This window comes from Xenopus laevis, chromosome 4S, assembly GCF_017654675.1.
Source record: "Xenopus laevis strain J_2021 chromosome 4S, Xenopus_laevis_v10.1, whole genome shotgun sequence".
In the NCBI taxonomy this organism is placed as follows: Eukaryota; Metazoa; Chordata; class Amphibia; order Anura; family Pipidae; genus Xenopus; species Xenopus laevis.
Window position 1 is genome coordinate 55,759,717 of NC_054378.1, and position 15,582 is coordinate 55,775,298.

Here is a 15,582-nt window from a genome sequence, read left to right on the forward strand (position 1 = left end):
TAACATTTTTCTAAATTTTATTTTTATTTCGAATTTCGGGGGGGGGGGGGGTTTGGGGGAGTTGTTGCCAACAATTTTTATATTTAATTTTGAAATCTTACATGGGGCTAGACAGTGTCAGTTTCCCCAGTCATGTGACTTGTGCTCTGATAAACTTCCGTCACCCTGTACTGCAAGTTGGAGTGATATCACTTCTCCCCCCCCCCAGCAGCATAAGGATTTATAAGAGATTTAGTCGCCTAGCGGCTAATCGCCTCTTCGTTGGGGCGACAATTTCCTTGAACTGCCTTCAACCTGCTAAAATGAAAAATAGACCACTCAGATTCGATTTCCTAAGTTTCCTCTTGAGGCAACTTGGGAAATCCAAGCGCCGCGAGTGCATTGCCGCAGTCGATTTTTCATTTTAGCAGACAAAAGGCAGTTTGGGGAGATTATCGCCCCGAAGAAAAGGTGATTAGTCGCCAGGCGACTAAATCTCCCCGAATCTGCCCGTGTGCTAAAGCCCTAACAGAACAATGGGAAGGTAACGAGATAGCAGCTCCCTAACACAAGATAACAGCTGCCTGGTAAACCCAAGAACAACACTCAATAGAAAAAACCAGGTCCCACTGCACCACATTGATTAGGAGAAACAACAGCCTGCCAGAAAGCAGTTCCATCCTAAAGTGCTGGCTTTCTGAAAGCACATGACCAGGCAAAATAACCCAAGATGGCTGCCTACACACCAATATTACAAATTAAAAAAAATACACTTGATGGTTCAGGAATTACATTTTATATTGTAGAGTGAATTATTTTAAGTGAAAACATTGTAATTTAGAAATAAAAAATACATCATAAAAATCATGACAGAAACCCTATAAAGTCAGCCGTTACAAATGAAACATTATTCAGCAGCAGTAAACCAGGAGTTAAGCAAATGCTGCTTTCATTAGTATTCGTTTTTACAAAGAACTTTTAAAAGTACTCAAAAACCTCAATGTATGTATATTGTAAAGGTGCACAGAATTACGTTTTCCTTAATTAGGTAAACGTATTTCTCTTGCAGATATCTGTGGGACACATGGACCATGGGGTTCAGCTTCTACCATCAGGAGGCAGGACACTAGAAGAGCCGACTCCTCCCCCTTTAGCTATACCCCACTCTCACCGTAGGGGAGCTAATTTTTTCTAGTGTCCTCAAGGAGACAGGATACAATCCTTGATTGGAATATTCTACGGCCAGACTTATTGTTCTTGGTACCAGGGGTTGTCCTGGAGTTCTCTTCTAAGGGAATCTTCCCCCTTTGTGGGACACCTGCACTGGGGCTAATAAGTCTCCCATGGAGCGAACCACACAGCAACAGAGGGCGTCATGTAACATGAGCCAGGGCTGTCCAGAGCAGTAAAAGGAAGACTGACATTCGAGTGTTAAGGTGGATCTCCAGGGTCTGTGAGTATTGGGGCTGTATGCTGTAGATAGCATGTCAGCTTAAATATTCTGACTGGCGGTTCTGTTTATGCCTCTGCCCCCTCACACCTTCCCCTGTGCTTGCCTTTAGTTATGGTCACATCAGCCTACCTGGAAAACCTAAATAGTGGATCTATACTTGGGGCAATGTAAACAAAATTAGTTCCTCTGTGAAATATGCAGCTCGGATGCAAGCATTCGGTATTCATACGTTCCGCTGCGGAACATATCCGTATATGACATCTTGTCGGCATTGGTGCGTATTAAGAGAATCGTCACTTCCGCCAACTACGTTGTAAGTGCGCAGCACTTGTCGGGTGTCGGTGCAGAGAGATTTCTTCTAGGTTGGCATAAACATCTCACAGAGGTATCCGGTTTGGATGACAGAGTTGCAGACCTTTCACAAGGGATGTGGCACAGACTCGGTCAGACTAAGGGAGAGGCATGGAAGGGGGCAGGCACCAGGGGACAGAACTCTCTTACCTACCTAATTAAATTAATTAATGAGTATTGAAAAAAATAAAAAGAAAATGCTTCCTTATGGCGGATAAGAAGTCAGAGGGACCGTTTGCTAGGACTAGTCACGCTGCTTCAAAAATTAAGTACTTAGTATGCGCCAAATGCCTAAGTTCCTAAGCATGTCATGCTGTACAAGTCACCATAGCTTGTCTTCAGGTAAACCGCTAACTTGACCCTGTTTAGTGCCATCAATTCCACAGGGGGGGTGCACGTGGACATTACGGTTAGCACATAAGCATTTAGAACCGTTATGAGACGAACAGAGGACTTCACTAGTTCTACTACAGCTCCACACAATATAAGTGGCTAAAATACTACCTTTCGACACACACACACACACGTCATAATAAATTGACGAATTGACTAGTTCTCTTCAAAAGGTCAACGGTTAGTGCTAATCTCCATTAAATGGAGGATAAAAAAAACAAAAAACTGTAGCCTGTGCAGCAGTGAATATTCAGCACATCCTAGTTCCATCAGATACTTTGATTTTATTGTCCCCCGCTAGTTATTTTACATTTACACCCATTGTTGTTCAGAGCTTGAAATCTATATGTCTAAAATTTTTAACCAACACTTATGTTGGTTAAACATGGTTTATACATTAAATTAGGTCACAACATTCTAGTACAGGTATGGGATCTGTTATCTGGAAACCCATTATCCAGAAAGATCCAAATTATAGAAAGACAGTCTCCCATTGACTCCATTTTATCCAAATAATCCAGATTTTTTTAAAAAAAAAAAATCCTTTTTTCTTTAATAATAAAAATGTACTTGATCCAAACTAATATACAATTATTCCTTATTAGAAGCAGAACCAGCATACTGGGTTTATTTAATGTTTACATTTTTTAGGAGACGCAGGGTATGAAGATCCAAATTGCAAAAAGATCCGTTATCTGGAAAGCCCCAGGTAGCGAGAATTCTGGATGTCCAGATACTGAAAAGGTGAAATAGTAATGGGTTTCGCTCATTACACATACAGGTCACGCTATACTGGTGATGTGTGGGGCTGGCCGAAACCCACAAGTTGGTGGGCTTCAGGCAGACACTGCTCGTGACGCAAGTGTGCCCCCGCTTCCACATCTGGTGGTGTCCATTTATAGACAAGCACCAATGTCACCTCAAAGACAGCATTGGGCTGACAACCTGCATATCATTACTTTAGACATACCATGTAGCAATTTCACGATTGTCATCTTCTGGTGGAGCCTTTAAAATATCAGTAGCAACAGCATGGCAAGGGTAGTCCGCAAAGCAAAAAACATCAGGGTTCAGTAACAAATGCTGAATAAAGGAAAGCTGTAAAAAAACAAAAAAAATAAATTAAAAAAAAAAAAAGCCAACACAATATAAGGCCTCAGAAGTGAGAAGAATACACGTTGACTGCAAAAAAAAATAAATAAATAAATAAATTACCTGTCCCTCTGCATTTTTCCAAGGCCTATAGATGAGATCAACTGGAAAAACCTCTATACCAAGGCCTCTTTGGATGCCATATACCACAGTTTGAAGAGCTTTATTGTCACGGATCTGAAAACTTGGGTTATCGAGTTCATAGGTTACCTCTTTGAAGTTCAGAGTGGGGTTCTAGAAGATGAGAAAATCAGTTCTGATACAGGGCATGCAGTTAAGAATTGTTTACAGGATGCCGAATAACAGTTTACTACAAAATTTACTGCTGCATTAATGTACACACAAAAAAAAGATTAAGGTACTTTCCAATTTACATAAAATTTTCAATAAAAAAAAACTGAACACAAAGTAACTGAGATTTGGGTAAAAATACATTTATTTTCCTTAAAAAAAAAAAAAACACACAAACCAATGGTTGAGTTACTGGTCACTAACTAAAGTGATCTTGCAAGCCCTTGCTCTCTCTAGTGTACTCAACTGGAACTTCACATACAAGTGGCTTTTCCTGAGCCCCAGATTTGAATTTGCATTATTGAGAGAATCCACTGTGCTCATTATAATAAATGTAAATAGTTATTTAGTTGACAGATATATACTGTATTGTCTTTAATGCATCTTATTTTAAAAAGCACTGCATAATTTATGCTACTACAGTCTTGTTTGAACTAAGCAAGTCACTCTGTTCACTGTGCTTATAGGAATTCTTTCCCTATATCGATGGCTATCGTCTGTCCAAGAGAAAAAAAAAAAATCTACTGGGGGGGGGGGGAGAAAACAACATTTGTTGAGGCTTCTTTTGGGCCATATCTTTCCCCCAACTTCACAATTTCTATTCACGCTGTACACAACATATCATATGTCAAACAATAGGAAAAGTAGGTTACGTATATGACAAATTACCAGCTCTTTCACAACATCTATCAGAACTTCAACATTCCAGGTGTGTGGCTGAACAGCGTCATTTTTATCCTTCCCATCACTCCAAATTCCACTACCAGGGGAAGTGATAGACTGCAAAATAAAAAAAGCTTATTTAGAGGTTAACTCAAACACAAAGAAATGGCATATGAACAGTTCTAAAAATCAAATATCAAAGCATACAGCTAAGACTTCACCTGTAAAGGAATTCCATCAGTTAGACCAGAGTGTGTTCGAGCCATCATCCCAAGTACTCTGGCAACTTGTACAGCTGTGACTTCTCGGACACCAAACTGAACAATTATATTGCGACATTCTTCCACACTTCAAGTGAGGGGGGGGGAGAGAATGACACCCAAGATTAGCAAACTTATGCAGGACTTGACAAATTTCAAAGTTCAGCGGTGAGGGTACAAACAAAATGCAAGGGGTATAATTATCAAACAGTGAAGTTTGATATCGCCACAGTCCTCTAGAGTGGATTTCCACCACTCTGCATTCATTTCTATGTGATTTTGAAAGGAATATTTATCAAAGGATGAACTTTCACCCATTGATAAATACTTTTAAAAATCCCATAGAAATTAATGTAGGGTGGCAGAATTTCACTCTAGAGGACTGTGACAATCTCGGACTTCATGGTTTGATAAATATACCCCAAGGACTGCTATTTGTTGACATATGATAAAAATGCAGTTGTCAGTTTAGTTTAACAGCGATTTCTTCAAAATCTTAAGAAAAGATTTTAGAAATTTAAACTTAACACAAACACTATAAATCGCTTACTCAACTTTTGCTAGGAAAATATACAAGATGTAACAATCACCTAAGTTTCAACTTAAAATGTTTTTATCCAACGAAATGAAAGTGGTCACACAGCTTGCCTTAGTGTACATATCAGGGGTTTTTCATACTTGAATTTCATGTCTTGTTTTTGGCTGAAAATTTTTTCAAGGGGCCTCAACAGCAGATATGGCTACAAAAATGTGGTGTATATATGTTGACAGTTATTTAGAATAACGTTAACTTTCAATATACTTTTGGGTAGATGACCCCTGCAACAAAGCCCAGTGTAGATTAGAAAACAAACCTGGCACAGAAGCTGTAGCCCACTTCCTGCATAAAGTCAGCCAGAGAACTATCCATCATAGTTTTGGTGATCCCTCCAGAATCAGCTAAGATTCGGTCCATTAAAATGTCCCGTTTTTCAGGATAAAGCAGTGGTGCAAGCACCACCGGGCAGCGTTCCTGTGGGAAATCTAATAAAGGTGGTATTTACTACAAGTATATTGAAACATCTACCACTTACAGAAGAAAGAAACATTATACTTTTAGCATCTACACAGTCTCAAGGAAAAGAAATCCTCACCTCTGCGTAGAGTCTTAAGAAATGCTACAATCTGCTCCTGTCCCACCCCAAAGGCTCCTTTCTGGCCAAAAAGGAGGTTGGAGAGGAGGAGGTGCAGGACCTCTATGGCAATGTCCTGGAAGCCACCTTCTTGACTGCCACTAACGTCCACGTCAACGTAAGAACGCAGGAGGTCTGGGAGTTTTTGTTTCACAAACTGGGCAGCTTGATAGAAAGAAAAAATGAATATTCTCAACTCATAAAAGTAAGGTGTGGACATGTTATAACATTGTAAAGTATAATTTGCTTGTGCTTTTTAAACAATTGTTGATTTGACTAGACCAGTGATCCCCAAACAGTGGCTCGTGAACAACATGTTGCTTGCCAACCCCTTGGATGTTGCTCCCGTTGGCTTCGAAGCAGGTGCTTATTATTGAATTATTGGCTTGGGGACAAGTTTTGGTTGCATAAAAACCAGGTGTACTGCTAAACAGAACTTCCCGTAGGCTGCCAGTCCACAGAGGAGTGACCTATAGTCAATCCCAGCCCTTATTTGGCACCTCCAGGAACTATTTTAATGATTGTGTTGTTCCCCAACAGTTTTTTTTTATTTGAATGTAGCTCACATGTATAAAAAGACTGGGGACCCCTGGACCAGACAAATCTTTGCTGTATATGTATAAAAAAAAAAATATATATATATTTATTTTGCAGTAGCCCTGATGGGTATTGCGTTAAGTTTGCTTCCAGCTCGCTTGCATCCAAGACAGAGGTCCGACATACACAAGTATAACTCTGGTAGATCCACCCCTATGTAGAGGCTATCAACGCAACAAACCTTTGTCTAATTTGGCTGCCTACTTCAGTGGGCCAAAACCTATCTGAACCTGGATTACAAAGCAAACCCATGAAGAGAGAGGACTGCATCCAAGGCCTTATGCTGCAATTGTCCTAATAAGTTTATTTTTTGGACAGAAAAGAGACACAAAACCCCTCAGTTTACTTTTAACGGCCTACGTTCAACATATAAATAAAGCAAGCAACTAACTAATATGTAGAACAGAGAATTTCTTACCAAATCCCTGAAGCTCACAGCTAGAAGAGTTAAGAAGGGCAAGGCCAAAGATAACCTAAAATATTAATAAAACAAATATAAAGGTGTTGCAAAGGTTGTTCAAAATCTAAAATCCTGCAACAAAGCTGGATCCCTTACCTCTTGAACCTTGCTAAGCTTCAGAACTTTACTTAGCTGGGCGAAAAGATGGGGAAAAGGCTTCAGACTCTAAAGAAGAAAGAAGATTTGTATAACATATTACGAGAAACTTATTAGGAGTACTTTTTTTTTTAAATATTGTTTCAGATTTATTTATGCCTTTCCCACTGTAATTGGAACAGAAAGCCCGCAACTGTCAAAAATGCACACCAGCAACAATTAAAATTACATCAACGTTTGCTCTGCTAAGCAGCAATCGATGTGCTTTTTATGGTGTAGTCCAATAGTTAGATTACAAGGAAAAGTAAGAGACCTGAAAAAAGTCAGTGAAAAGGATTGTAAACATGTTGCAATAACAATCAACCGTTTATAATTCCATTGTGTTGAAATAGTTATCTATTCTGTTTTCCAATACAAGAAGTCAGGAATACAAAAGAATGTACATACATCTGAAAAGATGAGCTTCACTGTTGCCAGAGAATAATAGGAGGTGGGGGTCAGAGACAGAAGGTTAGTGGAGGTTGAGGGACATAGACTTGCATCTCCATCAGTTTTCTAATTTAGCTTTCCCTAAATTTGAATTTTGGGGCATTCCCTGAAATTATGCACTAAAGTAACAGTGGCACCGCATCTAAATCAGGAGTCTGTCTTGCACGGTCTGAAGTGGTGTAGCCAGATTTAGTTAACTTCATCCACAAATAGCCAAGATAGTCAAATATCCAAAGTTTGTTTAAGGTTATCAACAGTCTCTGAACGAATACCTATAAAGGGAGCCTGCGTTTTGTGAGAATGGCCCTTTTAACCTAAAGGAAGAAAATGAGGTGCTTCTAGGTATTGCTCAGAATAAGCTTACTCAGTTTAGGGTATTGCAGATGCCAGAGTAGAGAGGTTACAACAATTATCAGGCAATAGAAAAACGATCTTTGTTTTGTGAAGGACAGCTAGCCCTTCTGCATACTGGTAGATTGCAAAGGAGAGAGGATTTGTTACAAAAGTATGAAGAAAATAAAAAAAATCAAACAAACAGAATTCAAATGTTGTTAATAAGGCATACTGATATTAAGTCCTTCAATTTTTTTAGCGCAATCCACAAAAAAAAGCGCTCCACATTGGGAAGTCAGCAAATCTGCAGATATGTACATCTTGCACATTGTATTCTAGATCCTGGTTTAAAAGCACGTTAGCCAAATCTTTGCGTTCACACGAACCAATGGCTTGTTTGGTAAAAATGGATACAGGTGATGAAATTGCAAAAAGTGGTTTGGGTGCCATATTTGGCCTCGAGAGGCAGGAAACACCATCAATTACTAGCACCAATCTTTCCATTTAAGGAAGTACCTCGCTAAGAGGCCCAATAATTATTTCTCCAAGGGTTCCTTGCTTTACATCTTCTGGTATGAGTGGGAACCTCAGATCTTTTCTGACAGTAGCGATCATCTAGGTCAGACACTTAGGGTCTGGCCATACGGGCAGATTCAGTGAGATTAGTCACCCGGCAGCAAATCTCCTCTTCTTCACGACTAATCTCCCCAATCTGCCTTCCGCCGGCTAAAATGTAAATCACCTAGGGGCAGGCATGCGGAGCACTTAGTTTTCCGAAGTCTCCTCCTTAGGCAATTACGGGCGACTTCGGAAAACAAATCGCTCCATGTGCCTGCCCCTAGGCGATTTACATTTTAGCCGTTGGAAGGCAGATTGGGGAGATTTGCCACTGCAAAGAAGAGGAGAGGACAACTAATCTCCCCGTGTGGCCAGACCTTTGCTATTCCAATAAGTGATTTAAGATCCACAAGCTTGTTATGTACAATTACCAGCAGTTTAGGTGTTGTTCACCTTCCACGTTTTTTCCAGTGGAGTGGTTTTCAGATTGTTCACCAGAAATAAAGACTTTCAATTGCATCCATCTTTTAGGTTTTACAGTTTTTTGCAAAATTGAAGTTCAAAATCTCCATGCTGTGGGTTCCTTCTTCTCAGTGGGAGAGGAAGGGAGATTTTCGGTCATTGTGTGGAGAGTCATTGTCTTGGTTTGCCTCAGGGTCCAGAGAGTAGTCATGGGTTTATGTGCCATAGAAGGCTGCTACTTGTCTGGTTTAAAAATGTTGTCTGCTGAGCACTAAGTCATGAGGAGAAAAATAAGGGCTGATAAAAGCTATAATTAGAAACACCCAGGTATACAGGAGCTCCATAGGTGTGCTACTAATCCACAAAGGGTCATGTCCTGCCCCCTTTAAATTCCATTTTGTGGGGGCACAATATTGCAATAAGCCTAATTTTTCTGAAAAGCCAACCGGGAGACCACAACAAATATGCAACATATTCAGACATCCTGTGCCCATTTGTTTTATCAAAAAAAGGAGCATTTTCGCAATCTAATCTTGCCAACATACCTTCTGGTAGTGCAAAGGATTGTCAATGGCATGTGACAGAGTAGAGATGAAATTCGGCTTGGTGATCAGAGATGCACACTCCTGAATTAAAAACTGTGTCTGATGGGAAGAAAAGAGCAGTATATTATAAAATGGTTAATACAGGAAAATAACCAAACAACTCAAGAAAAAAAAAAGTGCCAAACCAAGTGTGCTCTCCAGTTCAGTAACAAGTAGGTGCTTTCAAACCTTCAATAAATTTATGTTTCAATAATTTTTATTGGAAATTTTTTTCAATTATTAACAGCATTTGTCAAATTAATTACATATCAACATACATAACTGTTTACATAATATATTTAGTATTACATTTTTAATAGGAAACCTTCAATAAATTCAAATGTTCCAAATGCATCTTTGTAGCACACAAGAGACAAATATCTTTTAAAACATTACATTGCAACAGGGACCATTTTTTTTTTTTTTTTTTTTTTTAAACAACCTGAACCAATCTTAAAAGAAATACCTGATGAAAATCCTTGCCACTGCTTTTACCATCTCCACTGAAATCCACATGTGAGAATAGACAGCGTAACAAGTGCCTGTCTGCCTCAGGACCGTGCCGGTTCACAATCTTGAAATGAAAGCAAAAGGGAAAGTTACATTTAAGAATTTTAATGCAATAATAATGGATGGTCAATAAGAGCTTAGATTTACTAACTCAAACAAAGCTATAGTTTTGCAAAGTCTTTAGTAAACTTTAGGAACCAAACATTGCTCTTACTAGACTACAGATACTTCCCATTTTTTTTAATTATTATTTATTTATTTTTTAAATATGAGCAGGGGACATATCACCAATTGATTCCCAGTAAGCAAGAGGCTGAAGATAATGGCACAAAGGGCATTCTGATGGATATTTACACAACCCAAACCAAGGGTAAGAGAACAGGCATGTGTTTAGGCTGCTGGGCATGTACCTCTGCTCCTTGATTACCCCTAGTTCTGACACTTCTGTACCTTCTTAAGCAGCTGCCCTTTGAATGTGACTCACCAATAAAAATAAAAGGTTGGGGATCCATGGTCTAAACCAGGGATCCCCAACCTTTTGAACCCGTGAGCAACATTCAGAAGTAAAAGGAGTTGAGTAGCAACACTAGCATGAAAAATGTTCCTGGGGTGCCAAATTAGGGCTGTTACTCGCTTTTTAGTAGCTCCTATGTGGATCGTCATCCTACATTGAGTCTCTGTTAGGCAGTACACCTGGTTTTATACAACCTTAACTTGCCTCCAAACCTGGAATTCAAAACTAAGCACCTGCTTTGAGGCCATTGGTAGCCACATCCAAGGGGTTGGAGAGCAACATGTTGCTCACGAGCTACTGGTTGGGGGATCACTGGTCTAAACAAATCTGGAGGGGAGGGTGGGATCTCAATTCAAATATTTCTGTCACAACTGTCCACCAATAAAAAGCAGTACAGGTAATTTTATGTTAGAAACAGGTAACTTAAGGCTGTGTTTATCAAAATTAGATTGTGGAATGCCCATGCTTTCCTATTAAGCGGTTGAGTTAATTTAAAAAATAAATAAATAAATAAATGATCAATAAAAATGTGGGGAAAAAACTGATTTTAGGATATCTATATACAAGCATAAAGCAGTAACATGCATTCAAAATTTCCCTCATTTACTATCTTACAGTTTATGTTCAGACTGTGGTCTACTGCTGCATATTCACTTACATGTTGTATTTCTAGCTGGCTGGCTCTGTAGTTTTTCTTTGTCAAATTGTCCACAAGGTAGCTGATTTGAGACAAGGCCAGCGAGAGCGAGTCAAGATTCATTGCTGGTCGGGGCGGAAGCAGGCGGCCGAGCCCGGCGCAAAATCACCATTATTCCCCTTTAGTCACCTCAGAGACAGGTTAATCTATTTAAAATTAGCCTTTTATGAGATGTGTTTATGGATTATTCAGTCACCTTTCTTGTCAAGGAACATGGTACCTGGGAGAGGGAAAGTGAAAAGTCACTAAACTTAAAAGAAAAAAAAAATAAAACCTGTCACAAAGGTCTTACTTTTCTCTGCAGTGATCTTATGTCTAGATGGGAGGGGTTAATAATAATAATAATAATAATAATAATAATAATAATAAAAATAAGAGATGGGGTGAAAAAATTACTACAGTAAGAGAGTTGCAAGTCATTCTTATGAAGCAGGCAGCCATTCCATGAAACTTTAAAGGAATTCTGTCACATGAAAACATGTTTTTTCAAAATGCATCAGTTAATAGCGCTGCTCCAGCATAAATCTGCACTAATATCCAAAAGAGCAAACAGATTTATTTTGAAATCTGACATGGGGCTAGACAAAGTCAGCTTCCCAGGTGCCCCCAGTCATGTGACTTATGCTCCGATAAACATCAGTCACTTTTTACTGCTGCACTGCAAGTTGGAGTGACATCACCCCCACCAGCCTAACAATAGAACAATGGGAAGATTAACAAAATAATGGCTCCCTGACAAGACAACAGCTCTTTGGTACATATGAAAATAGGACTCAATGGTAAAAATCCAAGTCCCACTGAGACTCCTTCAGTTACAGTTTGGAGAAAATGTCCTGTCTGAAAGCAGTTTCATAGGGTAGCACTGGTTCTTTGAGAGAACATGGCCAGGCAAAATGACCTGATACAACTGCCTACACACCAATATCACAACTAAAAAACACACTTGTGTTGAAATTTTACATGGTAGAGTGAATTATTTGCAGTGTAAACAATGTAACTTAGAAATAACTACACCATAAAAATTATGACAGTATCTCTTTAATGTAACAGCAAGCAAAAAAAATTGCAAAAGGTCATTGATAACAAAACAAAATGCATTTACACATTAGAATAAAATTACTGAACATACTGAAACCTTTGCATTGGTTCTAGAAAGCAAGATTCTCCAATTTGAAGGAGTTTGTGGGGCAGGTCTTTATTTTAAAAGTCATGTACATACACAGTAATGTATAATCTCTTCAAATGATTGAAGAATATATCTGGAAGGTGAAAATCATCTTTAATATAGCACAAAATCTTCAGCAATCCAGGTGCAGATTCTGAACTAATACACTTGGATACATTTAATTGTTACATTTCTCAGCAGTATCTTTGGAATATAAGCAACTTTTGTATCAGTTAGAGCAGCTGCCTTTAATGAAACTTTGATTCTGCCCAGCAGAGTCAAAGATGGGAAATGTATCAACTAAATGTATCAATTTAAAACAGTTACAGAGTAAGTGAAGCCTGGCACCCCCGGGTGAAAATGGAAAGTAATTTGAAAAGTCTATTTCTGATGACTTATCTGGAATCAAGTGTTTGAAGGTAAACAACAAAACTTTTAATAGTAATTAATTGAGCCAATATTTTATTTGCACAAAACTAGTTTTCACAGCTTCCAACATTTGCTCATACCATATTCAAACAAACAATCCACATATATATTACATCTTATAAGGAGTTTTTTTTTTTTGTTACTGTGCAATCAAGATGCATTGAATTGCCTGTCAAACATTTCAATCGGAAAAAAGCAGCACAATTTGCTAAGGCAAAAAGACCACATTCATGCTGAAATGTAACATTTAGTAGTGATTTAAGCAAAACCATTACTTTTAAAACAGTGCCATAGCTTTGTCAATTCCAGCAGCCTACAATGTGCACTGAATGGAAACCTTGCCTTCTAACAATCAGAGCAACTTTCATCTTACCCAATGTGGGCCCTTAAAAGTGTAAGAGACAAAGAGGTTGTGTTATAGGGCACAATCATTTCTAAATAATCTACTGCACTGGAGAAAAGCAGATTCTGTGCCAAAACTATGTGGCATATTTATCAGAATGAAAATAGATTTTACCACAGTTCAGAGGGGAACCCCACTGAACTGTTAACTTATATATTATCATGCTTAATTATAAGAAATTTTACTGCTCGTTACAAGATTCAAAGAGACTTATCAAAAAAGATTTGACTCTTCAAAATTTAATATATCCCTAAAAATCAAACACAAGCAAAGTAGTGAAGCAGTGAAATATTTCTTTGTCCAATTCTATATGCCTAGTACACTTATGTAAATAATTGTTAGTGGGTCTAGTGAATATACGGGGTACAATACCATTGCTAGTACAGCATTTTCATGCCACAGCTGTACTTATTCCTCATTGAACATGACAATGAAATCAACGACTTTCAAGTCAACAACAATAAACTATGAGCACATCTGAGAACACAGACTAAGAGATAAATACTATATACCATGTCACTGGGAGTGAGTACAGATCAATAATACATAAGAATGATATTGCTCTGAGCCCTATGCCTTCTATAGCAAATTGCTTCCTTTCCCCTAACTCACACAACTCTACAACTTCTTTGTAGATGCAGGAGCCTAAAGTATATAGAGGAAGATACCCCTAGTACCCAACAAGAGTGCATGTAATATGAAGCTGCTTAAAAACATAAAAACAAACATAAAAACTGCTCCATTATACTACTCCAATACTTTTTTTTTTTTTTTTAATAATAAAAATTGTAATCTTAGCCATGGCAGAATACTTAAAGAGTAACTATTGTGAAAATGAAAATGTAATATAAGCTTTAAATGAAAAATCATTTTGCGTTTCTGAACTAATCAAATTTATCTTCACTATTCCTGTCAGCATCTGTTTCTCTTCATGCAGGAGTTGAGTGTCAGATGCCTAGAAAGTGTATTTGAGCTCACACTATTAAAATCACCAGATGTCATGTCTCTCTACAAGCAGGATTTGTACAAAAGGCAGTTATTGTTAGATTTTTTTTTTGTACTGGAATCAGATTTGAATGAGATCCAATTCATCTGCTTGGAAAGGAACCCCCCCCCCATAAGATACATTGGATCTGTCTTAATATCCGACACCCAACTGCTGCATGAAGAGAGAACGAAGAGAAACCGATGCTAAGAGAGCAATAGTGAAGATAACATTGACTATTTCAGAAATACAGAATATTTAATTGATTGTAAGTTTCTTATTTCAGTATAATGAAGTTTATTACATTTTCATTTTTGCAGTGGTTCCCCTTTAACCTCTGGGTTAGGCCCAAAATTGTGTCCCCATACTGAGTGTGTTACCATAATCCGCCCTTTAATAGAGTGAAATTGTTATAAACCAGCCATAGTACTTATTAAAGAGTTTGAGAATTACCGTATACACTGAACTTTGGGTCAGGAGTAAAATCATAAAATAAATGTGGGTCCAGTTCACAAAAGGTCTCCGATCAATGTTCCAGTCAAAAATTTTTCAGAGATGCCCACATTTACTAATGCGAGCTTTTTCAAATAGATACATTAGCAAGATCTAGATACATTAGCAAGATCTCAAATATATTGCCAAAAATTGCAGCGTTTCATGCTTAAAAAAAAAATCCAGGTAGCAGCAGGAGATTAGCAAAATCCAGTTAGCTCCACAAAAAAAAAAAAAAAAAAAATTTTTTTGATGTTGACTGGGTTCACTCTTGTGACGAGAACCAACTAAAGTGACTGTTGTTGCAACAATAGACCATTTACAAATCATAGTATTCATGGCACTCTTACAGAAGATTGTGCTCCAGGAGAGAAGATCTGGGTACATAATGTGTGCCTCCTTGTAGGCTAGCAGCACGTGTATTTTAGATCACTATAGCTCAAGTGGCAATCAAAATGGTCACGCTCAGAGACAGCTGTTTCCTATTCATTCAAAAGCAAAAAGGCTGTATGTGGAGATGCCGAACAGGTGGGGGGAATAGCCAATGACAGCTGGCTTAAAGAATCCCAGGTTAATACCATAAACCAGATATGTCACTGATACAAATATGGGAATCAGGTGTCAGAAGGCACATTCAAATATGATTTTTTGCTGGGAGGACTAACCACAGATCTACCGTAAATAGCCTTGCGTTGCTAGATAATCATTGCCAAGGAAGATTATGATTATAACATTTTACTCAAGACTGTTGTGAATAGAAACCTGATTTAATAGGACAAAACTGTCATTTAACAAAGGGAAAAATTTAATTTCTTTTAATGTCCAGGGTGAAAGAACAGAACATTCAATGGAAAGTCTAGAAACAATACCAATAACAAATACATACTATTCCAAGTCCTAAGTAAACAAAACCTGAGGAACCTGGTGGTTTAAAGCCAAGGTTGAGGGCACGCAGAATATTGGCACTGCTGTCAGCCTGCTGGTTTTCTATTTCCTTCTTTTTTGCATTCTGAGAGAAGTGGATCAGATCCATTCCCCAGCTCTGTTAATCACTAAGCAGACATTGGCCTGAAAACGCTAAAGCAGTCATTTTT

The 15,582-nt window shown here is 38.3% G+C and overlaps 1 protein-coding gene across 3 annotated transcripts in view; it reads right to left on the reverse strand.

The window, feature by feature from the left end:
- The window catches only part of cnot1.S (CCR4-NOT transcription complex subunit 1 S homeolog), a 64,655-nt gene that overhangs the window by 46,563 nt on the left and 2,510 nt on the right, over positions 1-15,582 (reverse strand). For all 3 annotated transcript variants that reach the window (XM_018260628.2, XM_018260626.2, XM_018260629.2), the window contains exons 2-12: positions 10,976-11,234; positions 9,760-9,867; positions 9,255-9,353; positions 6,868-6,936; positions 6,730-6,784; positions 5,676-5,879; positions 5,397-5,565; positions 4,504-4,630; positions 4,289-4,399; positions 3,392-3,562; positions 3,147-3,274 (exon numbers count right to left, since the gene is read on the reverse strand). In XM_018260628.2, coding sequence (XP_018116117.1) covers positions 3,147-3,274; positions 3,392-3,562; positions 4,289-4,399; positions 4,504-4,630; positions 5,397-5,565; positions 5,676-5,879; positions 6,730-6,784; positions 6,868-6,936; positions 9,255-9,353; positions 9,760-9,867; positions 10,976-11,077 — 1,343 coding nt within the window. In that variant the 5' untranslated portion in view covers positions 11,078-11,234. The remainder of the gene's footprint in view (positions 1-3,146; positions 3,275-3,391; positions 3,563-4,288; positions 4,400-4,503; positions 4,631-5,396; positions 5,566-5,675; positions 5,880-6,729; positions 6,785-6,867; positions 6,937-9,254; positions 9,354-9,759; positions 9,868-10,975; positions 11,235-15,582) is intronic.